At 52.7% G+C, this 25,880-nt stretch overlaps 1 protein-coding gene across 2 annotated transcripts; it reads right to left on the bottom strand.

Annotated features, from left to right (window-relative positions):
• Positions 1–9,580: 9,580 nt before the first annotated feature.
• On the bottom strand, positions 9,581–25,371 carry LOC125746302 (splicing factor SWAP). Of its 2 annotated transcripts, none has more exons than XM_049020136.1 (18): positions 24,986–25,371; positions 23,199–23,362; positions 22,762–22,893; positions 22,493–22,569; positions 20,474–20,699; positions 20,089–20,195; positions 19,496–19,640; positions 17,488–17,752; positions 17,026–17,163; positions 16,744–16,837; positions 15,959–16,064; positions 15,574–15,807; positions 15,063–15,235; positions 11,682–11,980; positions 10,949–11,083; positions 10,634–10,798; positions 10,476–10,548; positions 9,581–10,253 (listed from the first exon to the last, which is right to left on the bottom strand). In XM_049020136.1, the coding sequence occupies exons 1-18, from the start codon at positions 25,180–25,182 to the stop codon at positions 10,188–10,190; spliced, it is 2,796 nt and encodes a 931-aa protein (XP_048876093.1). In that variant the 5' UTR covers positions 25,183–25,371; the 3' UTR covers positions 9,581–10,187. The 2 variants fall into 2 exon arrangements, with proteins under 2 accessions (XP_048876093.1, XP_048876094.1); XM_049020137.1 differs by having other exon boundaries at positions 10,949–11,080; positions 24,986–25,370.
• Positions 25,372–25,880: the final 509 nt, after the last annotated feature.

Raw genomic sequence — 25,880 nt, 5'->3', positions numbered from 1 at the left:
TGCAAAACACAGGGTGGGAAGCAGAACAAAGGGCAGAAAGCATCACACAGGGTGGGAAGCAGAACACAGCACAGGAAGCAGAACACAGGGTGGGAAGTAGAACACAGGGCAGAATGCATCACACAGGGTGGGAAGCAGAACACAGCACAGGAAGCAGAACACAGGGTGGGAAGCAGAACACAGAGCAGGAAGCAGAACACAGGGCAGGATGCAGAACACAGGGCAGGATGCAGAACACAGGGCAGGATGTATCACACAGGGCAGGATGCAGAACACAGGGTGGGATACATCACACAGAGTGGGAAGCAGAACACTGGGCAGGAAGCAGAACACAGGGTGGGATGCATCACACAGGGTGGGAAGCAGAACACAGGGCAGGAAGCAGAAAACAGGGCAGGATGCATCACACAGGGCAGGATGCATCACACAGGGTGGGAAGCAGAACACAGGGTGGGAAGCAGAACACAGGGCAGGATGCATCACACAGGGTGGGAAGCAGAACACAGGGCAGGATGCATCACACAGGGCAGGATGCAGAACACAGGGCAGGATGCATCACACGGGGCAGGATGCAGAACACAGGGCGGGAAGCAGAACACAGGGCAGGATGCATCACACAGGGGAGGATGCATCACACAGGGCAGGAAGCAGAACACAGGGTGGGAAGCAGAACACAGCACAGGAAGCAGAACACAGGGTGGGAAGCAGAACACAGCACGGGAAGCAGAACACAGGGTGGGAAGCAGAACACAGAGCAGGAAGCAGAACACAGCACAGGAAGCAGAACACAGGGCAGGATGTATCACACAGGGCAGGATGCATCACACAGGGTGGAAAGCAGAACACAGGGCAGGATGCATCGCACAGGGCAGGATGCAGAACACAGGGTGGGAAGCAGAACAAAGGGCAGAAAGCATCACACAGGGTGGGAAGCAGAACACAGCACAGGAAGCAGAACACAGGGCAGGATGTATCACACAGGGCAGGATGCATCACACAGGGTGGAAAGCAGAACACAGGGCAGGATGCATCGCACAGGGCAGGATGCAGAACACAGGGTGGGAAGCAGAACACAGCACAGGAAGCAGAACACAGGGTGGGAAGTAGAACACAGGGCAGAATGCATCACACAGGGTGGGAAGCAGAACACAGCACAGGAAGCAGAACACAGGGTGGGAAGCAGAACACAGAGCAGGAAGCAGAACACAGGGTGGGAAGCAGAACACAGCACAGGAAGCAGAACACAGGGCAGGATGTATCACACAGGGTGGGAAGCAGAACACAGCACAGGAAGCAGAACACAGGGTGGGAAGTAGAACACAGGGCAGAATGCATCACACAGGGTGGGAAGCAGAACACAGCACAGGATGCAGAACACAGGGTGGGAAGTAGAACACAGGGCAGAATGCATCACACAGGGTGGGAAGCAGAACACAGCACAGGAAGCAGAACACAGGGTGGGAAGCAGAACACAGCACAGGAAGCAGAACACAGGGCAGGATGTATCACACAGGGCAGGATGCATCACACAGAGTGGAAAGCAGAACACAGGGCAGAATGCATCACACAGGGTGGGAAGCAGAACACAGCAGAGGAAGCAGAACACAGGGTGGGAGGTAGAACACAGGGCAGAATGCATCACACAGGGTGGGAAGCAGAACACAGCACAGGATGCAGAACACAGGGTGGGAAGTAGAACACAGGGCAGAATGCAGAACACAGGGCAGAATGCATCACACAGGGTGGGAAGCAGAACACAGCACAGGATGCAGAACACAGCACAGGAAGCAGAACACAGGGTGGGAAGTAGAACACAGAGCAGGATGCAGAACACAGCACAGGATGCAGAACACAGGGTGGGAAGTAGAACACAGGGCAGGATGCATCACACAGGGCAGGATGCATCACACAGGGTGGGAAGTAGAACACAGGGCAGGATGCATCACACAGGGTGGGAAGTAGAACACAGGGCAGGATGCATCACACAGGGTGGGAAGTAGAACACAGGGCAGGATGCATCACACAGGGCAGGATGCAGAACACAGGGCAGAATGCATCACACAGGATGGTAAGCAGAACACAGGGCAGAATGCATCACACAGGGTGGGAAGCAGAACACAGCACAGGAAGCAGAACACAGGGTGGGAAGCAGAACACAGCACAGGAATCAGAACACAGGGTGGGAAGTAGAACACAGAGCAGGATGCAGAACATAGCACAGGATGCAGAACACAGGGTGGGAAGTAGAACACAGGGCAGAATGCGGAACACAGGGCAGGATGCCTCACACAGGGTGGGAAGCAGAACACAGGGCAGGATACAGAACACAGGGCAGGATGCATCACACAGGGTGGGAAGCAGAACACAGGGCAGGATGAATCACACAGGGTGGGAAGCAGAACACAGAGCAGAATGCAGAAAACAGCACAGGATGCAGAACACAGGGCAGGATGCAGAACACAGGGCAGAATGCATCACACAGGGTGGGAAGCAGGACACAGCACAGGAAGCAGAACACAGGGTGGGAAGTAGAACACAGGGCAGAATGCATCACACAGGGTGGGAAGCAGAACACAGCACAGGATGCAGAACACAGTGTGGGAAGTAGAACACAGAGCAGGATGCAGAACACAGGGTGGGAAGTAGAACACAGGGCAGGATGCATCACACAGGGCAGGATGCATCACACAGGGTGGGAAGTAGAACACATGGCAGGATGCATCACACAGGGTGGGAAGCAGAACACAGGGCAGGATGCATCACACAGGGTGGGAAGCAGAACACAGGGCAGGATGCATCACACAGGGTGGGAAGCAGAACACAGAGCAGGATGCATCACACACGGCAGGATGCATCACACAGGGTGGGAAGCAGAACACAGGGCAGGATGCATCACACAGGGTGGGAAGTAGAACACAGGGCAGGATGCATCACACAGGGTGGGAAACAGAACACAGAGCAGGATGCAGAACACAGCACAGGATGCAGAACACAGGGCAGGATGCAGAACACAGGGCAGAATGCATCACACAGGGTGGGAAGCAGAACACAGCACAGGAAGCAGAACACAGGGTGGGAAGTAGAACACAGGGCAGGATGCAGAACACAGGGTGGGAAGCAGAACACAGGGCAGGATGCATCACACAAGGCAAGCAGAGCACACGGGAGGAAGCCCCGTGAACATAAAATTTCAGGGAATTAGGAGAGAGCAAAAACATGAACCATCTGTGGGTCCCTGAGCACTGGTTTAAGAGGAAATGGCTGTAGTGCTTCTGTGGTTTTCTTTTTGGCTTCTGTCCTGAATTCACTCAGCTGACAGACCAGTGTGTCAAAATCAGGGCATTTAGCATTTCTGGAAACTCTGGTAAGTTCTGTGGCAAATCTGACCCAGGTCTGAGATCTTATGTTCACATTTCAAATAAGTGTGCAAACAGCGATCAGCAGTGGTTAGGCCAACATGCACGTGCACGTAGTCCAGGCCACTCAGACTTTGGATAAAGACCAGAAAGTTCCTCCAAACATGCAGACATCTCTGAGAGCAGGGTAGCAGAGGCATCTTGGCCACCATGGGGTGGCCACCATGACAAAGCAAGGAACCTGTGGCGTAAACGACAACAATTAATGCCTTATCCTGACAGCACGGCTCTCCATCATAACTCACTGAAGGCAGCCGAGTCCCACCAACAGATGGGTCTCCTTTGTTGTCTTCTACTTCCTTATAGAACTTTGTGGGGCAATAAACCCCTGACAGACTGATTGGACCCCCCCCCCCTCCTCCTCCCCCCCCCCGGTGCTCTATGTCAAAATGAATTTTACTAATAGTCCAGTGTACAGCTGTGCATCTAGGCACACTAGCCATCAACTGGGATTTGCATGTCCCACTGGGCTGTTGCTCAGTGCTGCCAAAGCTCTTCCCTGATTACCTTCGCACATCAGAAAGTCCTGGGGGGCCCAGTCCCCCCAGTAAGCACTGTGGGCCGGCACCTAGCGTGGCCTGCTTACCTCCCAGCAGAGTCACTGGTGTAACTCTCCGCAGGTCAGCCAATTAAAGCAGATTCAGTAAAAAAAGGGAACCTGCCCAGGAAGGCAGGAAGTAACGGGCACATCTGTCTTCCTCCGCTGTGGCTTAGCAAAGGCACGAACAATGTTTCAGTAACCCAGACAGCCCATGAGTTCCAGCATGTCTCATGTCTGTGATTGATTTTGATTTGACAGTCTGTGCCCTGTGAGAGGCATGTCTGGGGTGTGACAAAGACTCACAGTGCACGGATTGGTCGACTCCACGTCTGGAAACCTTGACCTTCCATAGGCAGATAGGCTGTAGTCTAATAAATGCATTCTATAATATTAGGCGGCCAGGGGGGCTGGGCAGCCTGCTGCATCCCAGGGGATTTTTTCTCCCTACTTGGGTGTTTTTGGTTCCTCTCCTCTGTTGTCCTCTGGGTTTCTTTTCTTTCATTCTTTCTTTCCATCTTCCCTTTTCCCTGTTTCATGCATATAATTAAATGATGTAATTATTTATAAGAATGCCATACATTCTTATCAAGTGGCGTGTGTGAACTGTGTTGTGAAAGGCGCTATACAAAATAAACTGAATTCAATTGAATAATGACACAAAAGAGCCAATGAACCAGTAGGTGAATGTGACTGAGAGAATCAGCAGAGATGTGATCCTGTTCAGAGACAAAACAACTGCACTCTCCCCATGGACGGGGACAGAGAGGACACTAGCTGTGTCCTTAAGGTGACAATGTCCTTACTCATGTTTCTGTGGATACATCATTTTAAGTCATTAAGCAAGATTTTTTTTTTGGGGGGGGGGGGGGGGGGGGCACTGCAGACACAGTATAAAGGAATAAGGGAAACACACACACACCATACACACTCTCTGCAAGGATGTTACCATGTCACATGACTTGAGAAGGGGGGCTACTGGGGGGCATTCGGGTGTGTAGACTGAAGGACGTTTACATGGCAACTTGCAGCAGCACGTCACTTATGCAACCCCCTGCTCCTGAGGGACACTCTGCCCCCCACTGAGGAATGCACAAAATCAAAGCCATATGTGGTGATCGCAGCACTCCAACTGATTCAAACCCGCACTCCGTTTTAATTAACCTAGTTAGCTGAATTAGCCGATTCCCATGAGCTTACACAACAGTATCTGGGTGGGGTCACCCGGGTTCAGCTGAAGTGCATCTCTAATAAAGACCATTTACGGAGACCGGTCAACATTCGGACATGGGTGGAGCAGCCCTGTATCGTCATGTGACCTACAATTCTGACGCAAAGGGGTTTCGCTTAAATTTAACATGGGACACAGAGCAAAAGCGGCCCAAGACTAAGCACAGCCAACATTTGTAGTGCTTCTACAGAAATCAGCCAACCCCAAAACTCAAAACTGCTGAGGTGGAAGAAATGCCCGGTGTTCAGTATGGTCAAGGGTCACGTCCTATATAAACAAACAGAAAAGAGAAGGGAAGGAAAAATAGGTACAGGAATGGAGTCTCCATATCCCCAAATGTTAACTGTGAGCAGTTGCCTGGTGTTCAGCCTGTATAGACACCCAGCTAGCTCTCAACAATCATCTGCTCATTTCAGTTCATACTCCGCTTCTGTATTTACTGATTATAGATAAAAGTTTGTCCAAAGGCATCACCAAGGCCTCTGTAAACTTAATGTATGATTTTGACATATATTCCTTTGATGCTTGAACACCTATAGATACCAACAGGTGGCGTAGTGACCGATGGATGCATGAATCATTTGCAGCAAGTTCATCGCTCATGGTCTGCTTTTCCGTCACGCATAAAGAGCTGTACACGAATCATGCGAATAAAAAATCCCAATGTACAGGTGGGCAAAACTGTCACAAACACAGTAAATGTTCTGTGTGATAAAGAGCTTGTCTTTGGGAAAGATGGGACACAAAGGCACTTCCACACAAGTGAAGAACAAACCTGAGGCCAACTCCACTAATGCCACCTCTCCCAGCCCAAAGAGAACCACAAAAAGGCAGCCTGAGTCAGGGTCCGGCTGATGAGAGCCAGGCTCCGGGTGTCCTCCCCCCTCAGTGAAGCAATGCCAACTGGAGCATTTTGAAGTTAACAATTTAAGGCCCGAAAACACATGGCCATATGCGCCTACAATCATGCTTTCCTTTTCCATCATAAATTAGTGCCCAGCTACAAATGAGTATATATAGCATTTTCATATGGTGGAAATTGTTTAAAATAGTCCTGGGTTCAGAACTACAAAGAAGGAACAGATTGATTCAGATGCAGCGTTTTCATTTCCCCCAGGATCCGATTTCCATCTTAGCGGGAATCCAAACAATATAATCCCTGTCGCCTTGTGGCTGTATGTAGCTTTGAGAAATGCTAACGATGATTGGATCACGTTTAATCCCGGCAAAAGCACCTGGAAGTCGTGATAATTCTTACAGATAACAATGTGTAGCTGTTCAGATCCCCTCAATGTTGGTAGACGAGGGAAGCCTTTATTTCTGAAACCTGCATTTTATGCAGCCTTATAAAATAAATACACAATAGAACCAGCTGAAGTGCAATACAATACAAAACGTTTCTTTTACTCAATTCACTCATGACTCAATGCCCGCCCCCCCCTCCCCGGGCCCCAGGACCTGGGTTCTGACTGAATGAGATCCCTTCCCCACAAGCCTCGGGACCTGGGTTCTGACTGAACAGACCACCCCCCCACTACAAAGCTGGATCAAATCTACCCCACTGCAATTAACACCCTTATAAATCCAGACCCTAAATTAGAAGCTGCTTTTCAGTCCAAGTCTAAGCAGACAGGGTGACGATTCCATGATCAGAAAGCTGGGCCGGCGTCTGAGCCTTGCACCTTCCAGAACCTTCTCAGGAAACGTTACACTTAGCTAAGCCTTGGTCTTAATGCTGAGCCTTGGCGTTTCACCCAGGAGGCTCAAACACTGCGGGCAAAGATTGGCTGCACACAGCGAAACACACAGGAGCACGAACCTGGAGTTCATTACTGGGCCACTCATATTATTATGCAGAATGAACCCCACCCCAGTCACTGAAACTCCAGTCCTGTTATCAGGCTGGGAGTCTCCTTCACTCTCAGCAGAAAGGTGTTCATCTCCCATGCAGGAGGCAGTTTTCGTTCAGCTTGGCCCAAAAATCTGAAATTAGGGCACATTTACCGCAACACATCTGCATCGCGGATCCCAGAGGTGGTGCAGGCGTCAGAGATGCAGGTCACATGGCCATTCAGTGCAGAAGAGCCGCAGTGAATATAGATGGGCATGGTCCTAGAGGAAGAAGATGCTGTGAGATCCTGCTTAAGACATCTTAACACAGACCACGATCATGAGGAAGGGAGGAGCACATGGCAGATGCACCCCCCCAAGCCGGTCACTATGCTGGAGGGGCCCCAGTGCTATTCGCTTCACAGAACTTCCCTAGAACCAGGGAAGTACCCCGTCCAAGCCAAAGTCAGACCCCCCCACTGGAAGAAGCAGAGGCAGGTTGGATCCTCGTAGGGACACCTTTCTACATGACTTCCAGAGTTCGGCCACACAATGGAGGAGGAATGGAGAGGAAGTCCTGTGTGATGGATATCACGAAACACCACCCAAACGTATCATTCCAGTTTAATCAGGACCAGCAGCCTGTAATCCGTGAAAACATTAACACTCGGTTATTGACAGGCGAGTTCACACACTCACACACATCCATAAAGCTCACTGGCTGACTGGCCTTCAGGGGACGTCATCATCTAACAACTCCTGCATGAAATTGAGAACCTAAGATTGACTTCAACGTTCTGGCATAGGAGGTTTTAACAACGAGACTCATTACCTGAGCCGTCATGGATCTCTGGTCTTCAGCTGCAGTCTTTGGCTACATCCCAAAACCTTATTTGTGCCACCTTCCCTCACTACCTCTCCTTTGCCCTGGAATTTTTTTCCGAATTCCAGATGTTGAAGTGCTGTGTTGAAAGGGTCACAGCTGGCAGATTTTCACTCAGATCATCCCTTTGCTGGAGACGTGTGGAAGTCTTCATAAATACAGGTGGAGTGTGGTAAGTCATCAAAGATGCAAGTGTGTCCCAATACCACTTTTTGTCCACGCTGCCTCACACACTTTCCTTCCCTCATGAGCTTTATAAACTTTAGCTAGTGAGTCATCGGGGTAATGAGGGAGCTGGGAGATGTCCAGGATGTAGCCTTTCAGGTAAGGGTTTGGCACTTCGCCTTAGAGAACCAGGTGGCTTATGATAATGTGTGAAATGAAAATAACACTATATGTAAGATGTCATTACCGTCAATAATGACCACAAACTAACAGGCAGCACATGAGAAGAATAAGCCAATTCTGGGAATAGTCTGTAGGAAGGTGGGCATCTAATCTTCTCCATTACTATTCAGGCAGGGAGGAGGATAGTAGAGACCAGCACTTCAAGGAGGTTATTCACCCCTCCAGACACTACAGTTTAGGACAAAGCTGCCAGAATGAGCCCACCACAGTAACGAACCAATGACTTTTTGGAGAGCTCCTATGGACGTCACAGACCTACTACAAGTCCAACAGAACAGGCCCGGTACAGTTATATAGCTGGCTGGCTGTCTGGCATGAAATTCCATATCCGCTTGAGGTCCAGCAATTCATCTTTATCCCTTGTAGAGGACATTATGGTTTTGCTCATCTCTCATACTGCACATGCCGCTCTGCAAATTGCTTCCTAAAGAGGGCACTTAGAGCTTTACGATAACATTACATGTTTGCAGATGTGACCTTGCCAACCTCCTCTTCCCGTCAAATCAAAATCAATTTTAAATCAACATGATTTTTTTTTTCACCCTTCAATTTCAAGAGGCTACGGTCCTCAGAGCCCGGGTTCTCCTAAGCAGTCAGGGAACCCCAAAAAGATGGCAGTTCTGCATGGGTTCTAGCACCTGAGAACGTCATGAGAAAGGCCCAGGAAACAGATTCTGCTTCATTTCCAGTGGGAGCCCGAAATGCTGGAGCAAAACATTCCTCATTCACTAAATCCCCACACCCAACGCAAAGCCACTTGGAAACGAAAATAATATTTCCATCTGAGTATCCATTTCAGAACTGGGCCATTTCGCATGAGAATACTATGCCCTATAATTACGCTGGATCGGGGGGGTGGGGGCACATTAACCAGACATCTTCAGGATCATGCTTCCATTTGTAGACACCCAAGTCGTCTACCAAGAACTCCCATGAGTTGGGGGGGTACATCACACAACCACTGGGGGCTTCTGGAGAAATAACGTCAAATTAAAATTAAAATCAGCTGCTGAACTCCTGCCCCAGAGACGAGGTTTCGGTTCATGACAGTTTACAAACCTTAAGACATGGTCCGATCATGCTGCTCCTACTATGGGAATGTACATTAGCTTGGTCACAGGTCAGGCTGATCAAAGAGCAGTTCCTTATAACAGAAGGCATTTACTCACGTCAGCATCAGACGTGATCTCAGAATGACCCTAACCAGCTCCTTTATGGTCACCACTGTCCTTCTGGATGACGTGTTCAACACAAACACTCAAAGCAGACTGGGAGGCAGTAACTCATATTTTATTTGCAGTTCATCTGTCCATAAAGCAGCATGTACAAAAAAAAAGACCCACACAGGTTTAAGGCGGTGCTAGAAGCCGGCCCGAAGCCGGCCAGAAGCCGGCCCGAAGCCGGCCAGAAGCCAGCCAGAAGCCAGCCAGAAGCCAGCCAGAAGCCGGCCCGAAGCCAGCCCGAAGCCGGCCCGAAGCCGGCCAGAAGCCAGCCAGAAGCCAGCCAGAAGCCGGCCCCAGGGAAGCCCTTCACGGAAGGATAGGAGTCCGCCAGATAAGGGAGCGTGTCTCTGAAGCGTACAACCCGGAAAGCAGAGCCCAGGGAAGGGCCGCCATAACATCGACTGGCTTCCAGACACTGTCACACAGGCTGATGCGAGCGCCTGCTGAGCAACAGCACCACACCGCTGAGTGGGGGAGACTACATGCCCAATTCCACCACCTTTCCTTACAACAGCAGAGCACACCCAAACCACCCAGACTCCCAAAATAAGCCCAGTCCCCAAAGAAAATAGAAATGAAAACGTTAAAAGTCAAATATTAATGACGCCGACTGGTCAGGGGGCTCCACTGCTGGGTGTTGTGAGGCACGGCACCATCTTCAGGACATGCTGGTCTGCATATCCTTGGGAGAGGCCAGCATGGCACGGACCTTGGCCATGAGATCCTGCAGCGGGGAGACACAGCGAGGTCAGCTGAGCGGACGGACGGATGTGTGAGTGGGGGAAGCTCACTCTGCTATTCATCGGGACCCTGACTGCAAATGGACCCGCTCCTGGGCATCCGTGTGCCACTGAAGGCACCGGAGACTTTGGGCCCTGAAGCCGTTTCCCACAGATGCCGGGGAAGACAGACAATCTGCCGGCAAAGCACAGGCCCTCATCCTCACCTGAGTGATTTTCGTCTGTACAGAGGAGACGATTGCAGATGCCACCTGCTTCTGCCGGTCCTGCGATGTTCCCCTGTAGAGAAACAAGTCCATGTGACCCATGGCACCCATGGAAAGAAGAGCGGGGCATGGATGAGAGAGCCAATCAGGAGGCAGACCTTTGCAGGCTAGAGGCGGGGCTCCCCTGTACAGAGGTGGGGCTGGAGGAGCGAGCAGAGGGTCGCTTCCTGCTTCGGCCCGGGGAGGAGGCAGGCGAGCAGGAGGAGGCCCGGAGTTTCACGTGTGACTTGGCACTCTTTCTCTTTCTCTTCTCATGCGGTGACCTGCATAAAAAGTGGGGGAGGGGCTGAAAGGCAGAAAATATGCGACCGGAAGCCGGGGGCAGTTCTACAGCATTCTAAAGCAGGGCAGCCCAGCTTAGACGCGCAGCCACTGGGGCAGATCACCTATCGAAACCCAGTGGAGCCCCCTACCTTGACCTGGAGTGCTTCTTGCTGACACCAGGGCTGTTGCCATGGCGATAGGCGCTGGGAACATACGGCTCCTTCTCCCGCTCCCATTCCTCACGCCTCCTGTCCCTCCGGCTGGGTGTCCGCGACCGTGATCTGCTGAGACAGTGAACACGCCGAGCAGGAGACCATTAGCTGGCCGACCCCAAAGAGGTGAGGCTGTGAAATCCACCCGGACCCTTCCGGAAGGGCGATGTTGGGGTCGTTCACAATCAGGCCTCCGGAGCTCCGGAAGGGAAACCAGGCCACATGTCATTTCTGTGGAATGCCTGTAATTTCCAGAGAAACAGGCTGCCTCCCTTACAGCCCGACGCCGTGCGAGTCGGAGGCCTGAGCACAAACCACTAAGGGGCAGCGCTGGGAGAGCCAGGTAACAGCACTAATCCAGAAGGTTCCAGCCGTCTGTTAACATGCCTGTAATCTATTCCTGAATCTATTTCAGCTGCGGTCACCATCTGACACATCTGTACTGAAAAGCAGTATGGCTGGCCTTACGCAGACTCTGGACCCGAGAACTGTAATGCAACTAGCGTAACAGCAGGGGGAGTGACAGTTAGAACACCAGACTCTGAACCAAGGGATTTTTTCTTATCACTGGAACAAACGACTTTTTGCTTGGCCAGCATGCTCTTGCATCCTCTGCTAACCCCTCTTCCCCACCCATACATATATATATGTACTGAAACACAGGACCTACCTGGACTTCCTGACAGAGCGGTATGCACTGGGCAGACTATGCTTGTTCTTGGCCCTAGGGGGCGAGCGTGAGCGCGACCGGGAGCGTGATCTCCTCTTGTGCTTCTTCTTCCGCCTCTCCCGGTCATGGTCACGGTGAGACGAGGACGTGGACAAGGGTGAAGGTGATGCGGAGGGGTAAGGAGGCGGCGGCGGTGGGGGCAGAGAGGGTATCTCCACAGGCCTGGGGTCGATAGGGTAGGGGAGGAATCGAGACATGGGCGGCGGGCTGGGCGGGGGCAGGCAGGAGAGCACCTCAGGCTGTCGAGGAGGAGATAAAAAGGGCGGAGAGGAGTGTGATTAATGGAACCAAACACAGCTTAAGTTCCAAGCGCCGCCCGGCGGGTCGCCACGGCAGGACAAGCGCGGCCCGGCGGGTCGCCACGGCAGGACAAGCGCGGCCCGGCGGGTCGCCACGGCAGGACAAGCGCCGCCCGGCGGGTCGCCACCGTGGGCGAGTCGCACGTTCCTCTTGCTCTAGCCGCTGTTCTAAAGGGACACGGTGCTGACGAATGGGGCTGCCAGAAAGCAGAACACGCTGTCCTCGTTGGGTATTTATACACGACCCGCTTCCTCCTGCAGAGTCACTGGCCCTCCCTGTGCTGTGTGGTTGCTGGGTGCTTCATTGTGGAGCCCTAGATTCACCACATCCTTGACTCAATGTGAGTTCCTAGCATCCTCTGCTACTGAGATGGGGCTACACACTACGGCAGGCCCCACTGGTAAAACGCTGGCCCTCCAATGATGCTACAAGCACCGTGGTAACAGTGAATAGTGAATCGGGCAGTTTGCTGACTAGTGCCAGGCAGAGCCATAATGAGCTTCGCTTGCAAAAGGACCTGAAGGAATTCACAAGAGGTAGAATGTACCAGATAAGATGACTACCCCGAGAAGCACTCTGCATGGAACTGTGACCTCGAGCCAGCCTGTCAGCATATGAACCACATGTGTGTAAATGTCACAACGAGGACTAATGCACAAGCAAAGGGCTCAGAATCACAGGACCTGTACAAAGCAGCAAATCAAAGGCCTACAGACCCTCTGCAATAATTGCAGGGCATTGAGGGGAGCCACAGACCCTCCGCTGTGACGCCGGGGCATTAAAGGGAGCCACAGACCCGCCGCGGTGATGCCGGGGCATTAAGGGGAGCCACAGACCCGCCGCGGTGACGCCGGGGCATTAAGGGGAGCCACAGACCCTCCGCGGTGACAGCGGGGCATTAAGGGGAGCCACAGACCCGCCGCGGTGACGCCGGGGCATTAAGGGGAGCCACAGACCCTCCGCGGTGACGCCGGGGCATTGAGGGGAGCCACAGACCCTTCGCGGTGACGCCGGGGCATTGAGGGGAGCCACAGACCCGCCGCGGTTATGCCGGGGCATTAAGCGATATGACAGACCCTCTGCAGTGACACTGGGGCATTAAGGGGAGCCACAGACCCTCCGCGGTGACGCCGGGGCATTAAGCAATATGACAGACCCTCTGCAGTGACGCTGGGGCATTAAGCGATATGACAGACCCTCTGCAGTGACGCTGGGGCATTAAGGGGAGCCACAGACCCTCCACGGTGACGCCGGGGCATTAAGGGGAGCCACAGACCCTCCACGGTGACGCCGGGGCATTAAGGAGAGCCACAGACCCTTCGCGGTGATGCCGGGGTATTAAGGGGAGCCACAGACCCGCCGCGGTTATGCCGGGGCATTAAGCGATATGACAGACCCTCTGCAGTGACACTGGGGCATTAAGGGGAGCCACAGACCCACCACGGTGACGCCGGAGCATTAAGGGGAGCCACAGACCCTTCGCAGTGACGCCGGGGCATTAAGGGGAGCCACAGACCCTCCGCGGTGACGCGGGGGCATTAAGCAATATGACAGACCCTCTGCAGTGACGCTGGGGCATTAAGCGATATGACAGACCCTCTGCAGTGACGCTGGGGCATTAAGGGGAGCCACAGACCCGCCGCGGTGACGCCGGGGCATTAAGCGATATGACAGACCCTCTGCAGTGACGCTGGGGCATTAAGGGGAGCCTCTCACAGACCCTCTGGGGTATTAAGGGGAGCTGATACTTCACTGAGTGTCATGCGGTATGCAATGTGATCTCCGTGTTTCAGCCAACATCTGGGATTTCCCTCAACCATCGTAAAGAAGTGCACTGCACTGATGGCTAATCTGCTTCTAATTTACTCTCCTCAGGGACCGGCCAAACATATGAAGCATGGCCTGCACTGCGGCCTGGGGGCCAGCATCGGAGCTGGCCACATTCCACAGGCATCATCACGCCCTGAACAGGAGAGCAGTGCCTGGTCTGCATTTCAGTTGTGTACCTTCTTGAGCCCTGCAAAGTAAAGGGATGATTCAGTGGGCTTAACCATAATGCTAAAGTGAAGAACTTTCCAGAAAGAGGTCTCACACACCCACGTTGGGTTTCCTAACACCCTCCACACTCACAGTGACATAGGAGACTCAATCCTCAATGGAGCAGGTAGGTAGTACAGTACAGTATCCCAGGCTGTGTGGGTGCTGAGGAGGAGCAACACTGAAACTGAACATTTTAAACCTGGCAAGGACACCTAAGAAGTCACAGAAGTCATTGCAGTTACCCGACTGGCACAAACGTAAATTTCAGCCCAAAAAAAGGTAGTCAAGCAACGACGGCTCCTAGCCAATCAGCCGCTGGGCCTTCGCTGACATTTCTGGGTCTGAAATGTCTCTAGAAAGTGAGGCAGCTCCAGGGGTATTTTTAGACAAATAGGCATCTTCCCTGGGCAGGAAGTAGGACGGAGGCACCGAAGGGGCCATTCAGACTCCCCCACCCCCACCCCCACCCCCACCCCCACCAAACAAAATGGCCTCGTCACAGCACAGAAACAGCCTCGGAAGTGAGAGGTTCGGGCCAAAAGAAATGCAGCGTGAGTGGCCAAGGTCCTGCGGCCCTGTTTCGGAACAATATGACATCACTTCCTGCTGATGGCAGGAAACAGGAACACTGATCACTCCTCCAGGTGTCCCAGGCACTTGCAGGGGTCAGAGTCAAGTGTTACAAACACCAGCAAGAGAACAAGGAACGGTCAAATAATGTGGAAATTTTGGCTGATACCAATAACCAATACACCATTCTGCTAATTCTGAATATTGACTAAAATCTAAATAGCGTCCTGCAATATCGACCCAGATGGACACATCACACTGATGCTTGCATCTCCAGTCACAATATCAGATCAGGACTGTGCCCCCAACATCGGCACAGGTGCCTGTCACATGCTGCCGCTCACCCCAGAGGTCGTAACCTCTGACCCCGACCACACAGGAAGGCTGAGTGACGCCGGTCGGGGTACGGACCTCGGGCTGAGCAGGGGGGTCGTCGGTAGCCTGTGGCACCCTCAGTGTCTGCAGAAAGAGGGCAGCCTTCCTCTTGCGCTCGGCCTGCAGCTGCTTCTCCTTGGATTCCTTGGAGGCCTGGGCTAGCTTCTCCCTCGCTGCCGCTGCCAGACGGGCCTCCAGTTTCTGCTTGGCTGGTGGTGGGGGGGGGAGGGGAGCAGACATCAGAGAGGTATGGTAGACAGCACCACCCAGCAAGGGAAAATGCTCTGCCATGAGGTCTGAGGGAGTGCAGACACTTTCTCCCCTAACCACAGGGGGGCAGCACATTCCCTGATTCAGAGTGCTGATGGCACAGGGACCCCTACGCACATAAGAGGGACAGATACCCACAGAACCTAGGTCAGTTAGCCAGCAACCGCAGGTTGCCCACCCCCCACTAAATCCTTAAGACAGAGTCTGTAAATCTGCATTAGGGTCTCGCTGTGATCGGACCTCAATCGGTGTGAGGCAAGAGGCCAGGAGACCTTACCTTGCTTGGCCTCCAACTCCTCAAGTGAAAGTGTGGGCTTCTTCTCCTCCAGGGAGGGGGCTGGGGGAGGCTCCCTGGGGAGTGGGCTGGGCCCTCCCACAGGCAGAGGCTCTGGGGCCGCCTCCCGGCCCTGCTCCTCATCGGAGTCATCGTCCAGCCTCACCCTGTTCTTCTCAAGGGGCAGCAGGTCATTCTCCTTGGCTTTAATGGCGAAACATATTGGAGCAAAGGATGCTGGGAGAACAGGGAGGGGGTGGGGGGCAGGTGGTGTGAGCCAGTGACTGTGAATGATCTCTGTAGGTCAGCTCTACAATCAGTCTGACAGTGTACTGAACACTCGAAAACACCTCCCTCCCAAACATCCAGGCCGGACCCCACCTCCTACCTTTGCTTAGTTTGCCCTCCTTGGAGGAGCCACTGGCTCCACCTTCCGGCACCAGACCATCTGAGGTGGGGACCCTGCTTGTGCTGCCCAGCGCACTTCCAGATCCCTGAGGGAAGGAGGAAAGAATAGAGAGACCAGCTTCTCCCTAATCGCAGGCAGCAGGGATCCTTTGGACCCATTAAACATTCTGCCATAGACAGCTCTTAAGGCCGGAACGTTCCAGAAACGAGGGAAACCCCCTCCCCACATTGAGGGCTGCGGTGACCCAGCAGGGACGCCACACACATTCGCTAGTAATGAACGGGCAGGACGTCCAGCTGGAAGCCCTAGAACTGCTTCTGTTGAGCGAAACCATAAAAACAGCCTCAGCGAGGGGCTGTCCACAGGCTGGCGTCACCCTGGCAACCGGACATTTATAGTCCCTGTGCAACAAAACAAGTAGTTATAGCAGGCAAAGTGGGAGCTATAGAGAGGAACGGGTCTGTGGGCAGCACGGCGAGAACTGGGGCAGCGCACGGTGCCAGCTGCAAGCCGAAGCAAGTCCAACGTGGAAGCAGAGCTAGAACACGCAGCTCTGCTCAAGCCAGCACTGTAAGACCCAATAAACTGCACTCTGCTATACAGCACCACTGCCATAGGGTGGGATCAGTGGGATGCGGACCCGCCGACATGGGGGGGGATCACTGTGGTCTAGCCTCATCTTCAGAATAGGGGGGGGTCAGTGTGATACAGCTCCACCCTCAAAGCTGATGGGATCAGCGCGGCACTCCCCTATCGGTGCCTACCTCTAGCAGACAGACGCCCTCCTTCTGCATGTAGTAATGCTTCTTAAACTCGTAGTAGGTGTTGTACTGGTGCCAGGACTGCAGGAAATCAAACCTGGGCGAGACACCAGACAGAGCTTAGGAGCGATGTTTGCGAACAGGAGACCAGTGCTGGAAGGATGAGGCACATTTGAGGTCAGATGTCAGAAATACCACGTTATTATAGAGCTGGACCAAGCAGGCAGCACAGGACCCCAGTGCAGGAAGACACTGATGAGCTTGTTTACAGAATGAGTCACTCACCGGGGATCGTTCTTGGCCCGGACACTGGCCTCAAACTTCACGCCATTCCTCGCTACGTACTCTGCCAGTTTGTCGATGACGGGCTGGACATCTGGGGGGGGTGGGATGATGGCAGGCACGGGGGTAGGGGCTCGAGTGCTGTCACACACACACACCCAGAGAGACGGGGGACGTCACCATAGCTCTCAGTTACTATAAACCTTCTACAGCTGCTCTAACTGCATGCAGATCATTTCTGCCTTTTCTGGTGATACTGAAGCACTAATTACCCTACTGAATAACGATGATAACGAATTTCCTGCCAGCCTGATTAACATCCTTGTTTCATTATAAAAATCTTCTTCCTTGCTCCAAGGCAAGTCCCACGGCTCCTATCGCTCCTCATCAGATGCCCTGAAGCAGAACATCCTACAAAGTCCTACCAATCACATGGCACGGGAACAGAGGCAACTCTCAACACACCTGGCTGCCGGAGCAACTACTGCAGCAGGAAGCGATGTCAGGCGTGAGGCGGGGGCTGGTGTGGCCACGGGGTCAGCGGTCGGCGGAGGTGTGGTGCCAGGGGGTGGAGGCATTGTGGTGGTGGAGGCGGAGGAGGTAACTGGTGGGAGCCTTCCAACAGGGGGCGAGCTGTAGTAGGAGGTGGCTTCTATCCCAGGCGGGGGTGGAGCCAAGCAGTACGAGCCATCGGGCAGCAGACAGTACCCATAATACATTGCAATGTTGGCTGGGGAGGAAACAATATCAAAGTCACACAGATCAACTCCACCCACACTACCGACCCCCATGCTCGGGCTCCTCCTCCACCCACACTACCGACCGCAGTGCCCGGGCTCATCCTCCACCCACACTACCGACCGCAGTGCCCGGGCTCATCCTCCACCCACACTACCGACCGCAGTGCCCGGGCTCCTCCTCCACCCACACTACTGACCGTAGTGCTCGGGCTCCTCCTCCACCCACACTACCGACCGCAGTGCCCGGGCTCATCCTCCACCCACACTACCGACCGCAGTGCCCGGGGTCATCGTCCACCCACACTACCGACCGCAGTGCCCGGGCTCATCCTCCACCCACACTACCGACCGCAGTGCCCGGGCTCATCCTCCACCCACACTACCGACCCCCGTGCCCGGGCTCCTCCTCCACCCACACTACTGACCGCAGTGCCCGGGCTCATCCTCCACTCAAACTACCGACCCCCATGCCCGGGCTCCTCCTCCACTCAAACTACCGACCCCCATGCCTGAACTTCTCCTCCACCACTCACACTACCGACCCCCATGCCCGGGCTCCTCCTCCACCCACACTACCGACCGCAGTGCCCGGGCTCATCCTCCACCCACACTACCGACCCCTGTGCCCGGGCTCCTCCTCCACCCACACTACTGACCCCTGTGCCCGGGCTCCTCCTCCACCCACACTACTGACCGCTGTGCCCGGGCTCCTCCTCCACCCACACTACTGACCGCTGTGCCCGGGCTCATCCTCCACTCAAACTATCGACCGCTGTGCCCGGGCTCCTCCTCCACCCACACTACCGATCCCCATGCCCGGGCTCCTCCTCCACCCACACTACCGATCCCCATGCCCGGGCTCCTCCTCCACCCACACTACCGATCCCCATGCCCGGGCTCCTCCTCCACCCACACTACCGATCCCCATGCCCGGGCTCCTCCTCCACCCACACTACCGATCCCCATGCCCGGGCTCCTCCTCCACCCACACTACCGATCCCCATGCCCGGGCTCCTCCTCCACCCACACTACCGATCCCCATGCCCGGGCTCCTCCTCCACCCACACTACCGATCCCCATGCCCGGGCTCCTCCTCCACCCACACTACCGATCCCCATGCCCGGGCTCCTCCTCCACCCACACTACCGATCCCCATGCCCGGGCTCCTCCTCCACCCACACTACCGATCCCCATGCCCGGGCTCCTCCTCCACCCACACTACTGACCGCAGTGCTCGGGCTCCTCCTCCACCCACACTACTGACCGCAGTGCTCGGGCTCCTCCTCCACCCACACTACTGACCGCAGTGCTCGGGCTCCTCCTCCACCCACACTACTGACCGCAGTGCCCGGGCTCATCCTCTACTCACACTACTGCCAGCCATACCCGGTAGTATGCCTCACTCACACTACTGTCCCTACCACCCACCATTGCTGCGACTCTGGCTACCACCACTGCTGCCTGCTATGTCCTGGATTCCCCCTTCACCCACAATACCCCCTTCACATCTGCACCTCCACCCACATGCCAGTTTCCTGCTATACTAGTTTACAGCTGTTCAGCAGTAAAGCCCACTCAGCAAACCCCAACCTAACGTATCAGTATTTAAAAGATAGTACATCGGATAAGAAACACAAAGCGTTTATTCCGCAACTTTGTGTGTCTTTTACAGGAGCTGTAAGGAGCGACAAGCCTTTAACACACAAGGCTTAGGGCAGGCAGCCAGCACTCACGATCTGTGGTGTACTCCGTGGGCACAGCAGTTGGTTCCACCCTCTCGGTGCCAAGCCTGGACCCTTCTCCGGCCCCGTTCTGGTCCTGCTGGGCTTTCCGGACCAGCGCTGCCAGAGGATGGTCTGGATCCATGACCTGCAGAGGCTGTGAGGTCCAGGTGTGGGTCAGTACAGGTGTCAGGGGCTCCCTCTTAGACCTGACCTATCATTCGAGAAGCCATAAAGCCCCCCCTGCTAGATTACTCTGACACCCAGAGAATTTATCAAGATTTCCCATGTTTGGAAACCCCCCAGAGAGCAGAGTGTGGCTCAGCAGGTTAAGAAGGTGAGCCTGTGATCACATGGTCAGTGTTTCCAATCCCAGGATCAGCAGACTGATGTCAACCAGCAAGGGCCTTAACTCCTAGATGCCCCAGAGAGTCTGACCCAACTTAAAAACCAAGGTGAGGAGTGGAAGACCTGTAGGGGCACAGGTGGTGTGACAACAAATCTGGGGAAAACCAGGCGAGAAGACTGCAGGACTGTGAAACCCAGATGGTCACAGACACAGACGCACATGCAGAGACAGGTACACTTCTGTGTGAGCTGCCCACCTTCATGAGCTCCTCCAAACGTGAGCTCTTCTTAGAAGCAAAGAGGCTGGGATGCAGGTAGCTCCCATCTCCGTCATCATCCGACCCCGACGTGTCGGACTCAGCATCTACAACAGGATGAAGCAAAATTAATTCATACCAATAAAAACAACCATCAGGGACGATTAAGAGTGAGGGCTAAAAAGCAGCATCTGTGTCCCATCTGGAACATTCAGTCTGGCCATCCTGCAGGGGCGACAGCCTGTTTTCAGCCTTCAGTAAAACTGATAATGCATTTGTGGAGAGCTGGAAAAGCTAAAAGAGTGGGGCATCATGGGAAATGCAGTTCTTTGGTGCACAGCCCAGGTGGGCTAAAGAGACAGACGTGGAAAGAGGAGGTGCTCACCGTTGGTCTGCTTGGGCTCGGTCCCAGTGGCCACTGCATAGCCACCCTCCTTCATGCTGCGCAGGATGTGCCTGTAGTATGGGTTCAGGTAGTGATCGAAGCGCAGGAAGTCAAACTGCGAGTTGAGCGACTGCTTAGCCTTCAGCATGATCTCAAATTGTGCGCCCTGCTTGCAAACAAAGCTGGCAGTCCTCTCAATGATGGCGTGCATCTTGGTGGTGGCAGGCTGTGGGGGGGGGGGGGGGGGGGGGCACACAGGATTATAAGGGCGCCCCCCGCACTGCAGGAGGCTGTCTGCAGTGTATTCATGATACACGTTTAAGAGCCATCATAACACAGCACTACTTAACGACAGCACAAACCACCGAGCGCCAATCGCAGCCCCCAAACATGCAGAGGCATTGCGCAACAGTACCACAATAAAAACAGGCAGATGAAAAACAAGCAGGTTCAGCCTGCATAACATCTCACCGCTGTCTGCTTTGACTTTCGGGTGCAGCCTCCAAGCGTGTTATATCACTTCTTTGTCAAATATCAGTCTTAGTGGATGTCAAATTAGTGACTACATTGTGAACTATAAACTTAATTGTTCTTTTCTAACTAGTTAGCAAAACCTGATAAACACGCAAATAAACTTTACATATTGTCGGACGAGAGTCGCCACGATTATTCGATTAAACACAATTGTTTGATTATTAAAAAGCATCAATTAAGATTCTCCTTTCGATTACTTGGCAATACGGTGGAAGGAAAACAGAGCAAAGCGAATGAGGGTCCAAAGGAAATGGGAGCAAAAGAATCTTCACATTAAAAGTGAATGAAAGAGCAGTTGCCTGTCAGCATTGCAAAGCAGAACTTAAATATCACCACAGCACGACTGCAATGCAAATACATTTTAAAAGACAACATTTAGGTTTGACAGACACATCCAATAATATGAGGGTGGACATAGATACATGTCATTTATGCTCTCAGAGTAGCCTGGCCTGCCTTTGCTATCAGTTTTATTTTATTTTTTTGTGAACGTATTGTATATATACGTATGTATTGTACAATGATATTTCAAGTGTTTGCTATAATTAGGAACTGAAAATTAACTATAAAGCCAAACAGTATTTATCTACTAACAGAGTTCGTCAAAAGAGCTAAGCATTGCAGGGCTCCGTTTAGCTACCTCATCGGTTTCTTTCCTTGGAAAACACCTACGTAAGCTTTATAAGAGCGTCTACTAAATAACCCGTCAGTGCCATTAAACAGCTGAATTCCGTTATGCGTACATGGGGGATGGGGCTGGGAATCGGGAGTCCTGGGCAAGTCACCGAAGCGTTGGATTAGATGATTTATGGTTTTTGCAATTCTGATGTGGCCGGGTACCATGGAGAAACATTACCAGTGACACTGCTTATCATGTTTGTCATGATAACACTACAAGCAGTGTTTCTTGTAAGGGTAGAACTGCAGGTTAAGAAGATGAATGGTCATCATCGGAACATACATTCCAATTTGGCCAGTTTGTAAACAACAACAAAAACAACTGTGATTTATGTGATTGAGATTCCAACCAAAACTATCGTGATACATTTTGGCCATATAGCCCAAACCTAGGTCACATGACCTACATTCTTGCCAAAAATCTCACCCCCTAGGTTGTACAATCCTCAAGCAGACTGCAGCTCAGAGTCCCAACTCAGCACAGATGGTTCTCAGAACCAGCATCAGCAACAGCCCCAACTTAACTGCGACCATCCCAACATGAGGCTATGTTTACAGGCTGATATGCCGTCACACACCAGGGAAGCCGGGGAAGACACGGTGTACAGAAAGACAGACACCCCACCCCCTCAGAGTGACCCTGTTCCCACACTGCAGACGTAGACTGACCATCCCAATATGAGGCTATGTTTACAGGCTGATATGCCGTCACACACCAGGCAAGCCGGGGAAGACACGGTGTACAGAAAGACAGACACCCCACCCCCCTAGAGTGACCCTGTTCCCACACTGCGGACGTAGACTGACCAGCTCAACATCAGGAGGTATCACCAGGCCTGGGGGGGCCACAAAGGGCTCTTCACTGTCCTGGGGCTCAGGCTCCACTGTAATATAGGAAAGGGGGTAGAAGAGTCTGAAACTGTTACCCACAGAGGCAGTAATGTAACTGCCCCCCTTAGGTCTGCTAGCCTGTGACACATATAGACAGATCTGTGAGCCGCGTCTGTCCTCCAGCATCATGGACCCTGGGCCAGCCCGGGCAAAGCAGGGCAGACAACCCCTAGTGGCCCACTCACCTGACTCCCTGGCAGCCTCTTCCTCCTCCGTGGGCTGAGAGGGGTCGTAGTAGTCGGCACTGTAGCAGAAGGACACGGCGTTGTAGCTGCCCTCGTCGGCCAGGGCCTCGCTTAGCCGCTTGTACTCCTCCTCTGAAAGAGATGTACCCGCATCATTGTCACCATGGCGACCGGCCTCAATCAGTCCTCTGTCCAGACTGCTGTTGGGTTATCATCCTTGCATCCCCCTTGTCTGCCTGGAATCATGCTGGTGGTCATGTTACTCTAGTCATGACTACAGCACGACCCACAACCCCACACTGCGATTGAGGACGAGAAGCTAGGGGCACTTCCTGTAGTCTACAACAGCGACACTTATTGGTTCAAAGCTACTACGGGAGCCGTATGATGGGCCAGGCAGGCCAGTAGGGGGGGGGGGATACTTAAGGGACACCTACCTTGGCGCGCCTCCTCCTCCAGCAGATCGGTGTGCAGGGCCAGGTAACGCTCCTCGTCACACAGGGCCTCGATGCGCGCCTCCTCCTCCGACAGCCGGTATGCGTGGTTCCACGAGCCGGCGTCGTACTCCGACAGGTCATGCAAGTGACCGCGCCCGTCGTACCTACGGGACAGAGAGCCGGCGTTAGGGAGCAGAGGCAGGGAGCTACGCGCTCCACAGAACACACCCCTAAGGACACATGGGACCCTAGCAAATGCACTACTGCAATTGTAAGCTGGTTTCAAACCAAGACTTAAAAACTGTAGCTAAAGGGAAATAAGGCAGATAAGTAACTAGGAGAACTCATGAACTTTAAAGTCAGGAATGTAAGACTTTCTAAGGCTTAATTAGCAGGAATCATTTCCTTAAAATCAACAGCCCTGCATCGAAAAATATGTATATTCAACTCGCCTCTTACCTTACTTGGTTCAACCAAGCATCCCAACTGTGCCCTGTTTACATCCTGCCATGAATGAACAGTACATCCACACAGAGCCCGAGCACATAAATACCTATCCGCAAGAACCAAACGGACGATCCGCTATCCCGCCCTCTCAGATCCAGAGTTCTTCTTGACCGGGGCCGGCCAGCAGGGCCGCATGGGCCCCTAGCCTTACTTGCTGAGGAAATAAGGTCTGGATTATGTGATAGAGAGACACACACATACACATTGGAAACAGGGAAACAGGACCATGCAGATTAAGGTGGCTCACACAGGGCCCTGAAAAAGCTCTGTCCCATAAAGTCACGATGACTTTTTATATACATTCTTTACTAATGTAGGACACTGGATTCCCTACATTTTCATTTTTCTTAAGCACTAGGGACAGGTGAAGGGAAGAGACCCCCTACTACGCTGGTTAAATTCCAGTGGGCACTGAACTACACATGAACCACCTTAATGTACAGTTTTATCACAGCCGTGATTGAATTTGCTCTAGTTTATATCTCAGCCAGAGTAACAGTGTGTCGCAGGCCAGTGAGGCCCTGCTTCTCCAGGGGAGTAAAGGGGAGGAGGTTAACGTCTCCCCCCAATCATACATCGGCCTGACTGTTTGCAGGGGTGTGGGGCAAAGCAAGTACTTCCCCAACTGCCAGAGCAAATTCGTATCAGGTCAAGATGCACGGGCCCCATTATCTGGGCTTGGTTGGAACCTTTTCTAACGGCTCAGGGTCTAATAAAGGGACCAGGGCCCAGAAGCGGGCTGGCGGCCGGTGCATCTGGACGTGCCGGAAACCATCCGGCTCTATGCTTCAAACTGATGGCAGCGCATCTTCGGTTTCAGGGGCCAAAGCCGTACACGGTTAACTAAGCGGCAACCTTTAGTTTGGCTTTTATGATACATCTATTGCACTAATAATGATGAAAACTGAGTCTGGGGTTCGTCTACCGCACTTTATTAGAACCATATACATAACTTGACGGCGGCGTTTGCTGCCATCTTACACGCGCTCATACCATTCCGTCATACTGAATTTCCCATAATGCACTGCTGACTGTGATTACGGTAGCTCGTAAGGCTCATGATACACGACATTTCTCCCCCCTTAAAATGACATGTCAATACAATGAGTTCAGAAAATTACATTAATAAGAAAAACATTTCGTATTTCTCCTCCGTCACGTCGCTGTTCGCATCTGACACCGTTTCTTCCAGCACAGAAACATTCGCGGGTCCCCCTGTCTCTGGAAGACACGAAAGCTAGTTAGGCAGTGGCTCGCCCGTCTGGGCTTGTTAGACCGACCTATCAATCATGATGTTCTTGTCCCCCATCCACGGGATTAGATGTTTGCCCTGTTCGTGGTAGATGGCCCTCTCGTCGTCCCGGAACAACTTGGAGGCATAGCCGAAGACCAGCAGCTCGGCGTACCGGCCGCCGGCGCCGTCCTCCTCCTGGGCCGGCCTGCTCTGCTCCTTCTTCCCTCCGCCACGCCGGTACATCTTAAACACCGAAATTTAAAGTAATACTACTTGTTTTTGTCGTCTCTGTGATGCAGCTCCGGATTTATCAAAGTTTAATCCGCGCACAACTGGACAGAAACCAAAGTTTGACGACAAACATCTCTACGCATTGACTCTCCGGCGGCCACAGTACTAACATGGCGGAGTTGGTAAAGGTACCTGCCGCCTGGCAAACGCACATTCGCCAAGAAACATTATTATTATTATTATTTTAAAAAACGGTAGTTACAGTACGAGAAGTAATGCCAGTTTTAATTTTTAAATGTTGAATAATCTGATCACTTTTAATGTTTATAGTGTTTTTTATTTCGACTTTCTTTATTTTGTTGTTTTGAATGTGCTACCGATACAGTGGGCCGTGAACGACGGACAGCTCGAGTGATTTGACGAAGACTGTATTGAACTCCCGTGACCAACAATAATATGTAAATAAATATATAAATAAAATATATATTTAAATTAAATGGGTGTGTGTATGTTTATTCGTTAACAAAATCACAAAATTCCGCACAACCTCAGAGCGGAAATCCCAACGCATGTGTGACTTGGGTAACATTGAGAAACATTCAAGCAAACTACTGTAGTTACGTCTGTTGGATTTGCCTTGTAACTCGGGTTCCTTGCATACCTTCATTGCATCTTTGCATCTTGTCTAAGTTGCATTTTTGCAGCTTGTA

This window comes from Brienomyrus brachyistius, chromosome 7 (genome assembly GCF_023856365.1).
Source record: "Brienomyrus brachyistius isolate T26 chromosome 7, BBRACH_0.4, whole genome shotgun sequence".
NCBI classification, from domain to species: domain Eukaryota; kingdom Metazoa; phylum Chordata; class Actinopteri; order Osteoglossiformes; family Mormyridae; genus Brienomyrus; species Brienomyrus brachyistius.
The sequence above is the reverse complement of the archived record's forward strand: the minus strand, read 5'-3'. Positions and strand labels throughout refer to the sequence as shown.

Bases quoted from the DNA above. Each gene is read 5' to 3' on its own strand.
- LOC125746302 (XM_049020136.1), bottom strand. From the start codon at position 25,182: ATGTACCGGCGTGGCGGAGGGAAGAAGGAGCAGAGCAGGCCGGCCCAG. The intron at 15,236-15,573 runs GTAAGGTCTCCT...CCCCACCACCAG, and splicing joins GGAGTTGGAGGCCAAGCAAG to CCAAGCAGAAACTGGAGGCC. The intron at 10,254-10,475 runs GTGAGGATGAGG...TCCCCGCTGCAG, and splicing joins TACAGACGAAAATCACTCAG to GATCTCATGGCCAAGGTCCG.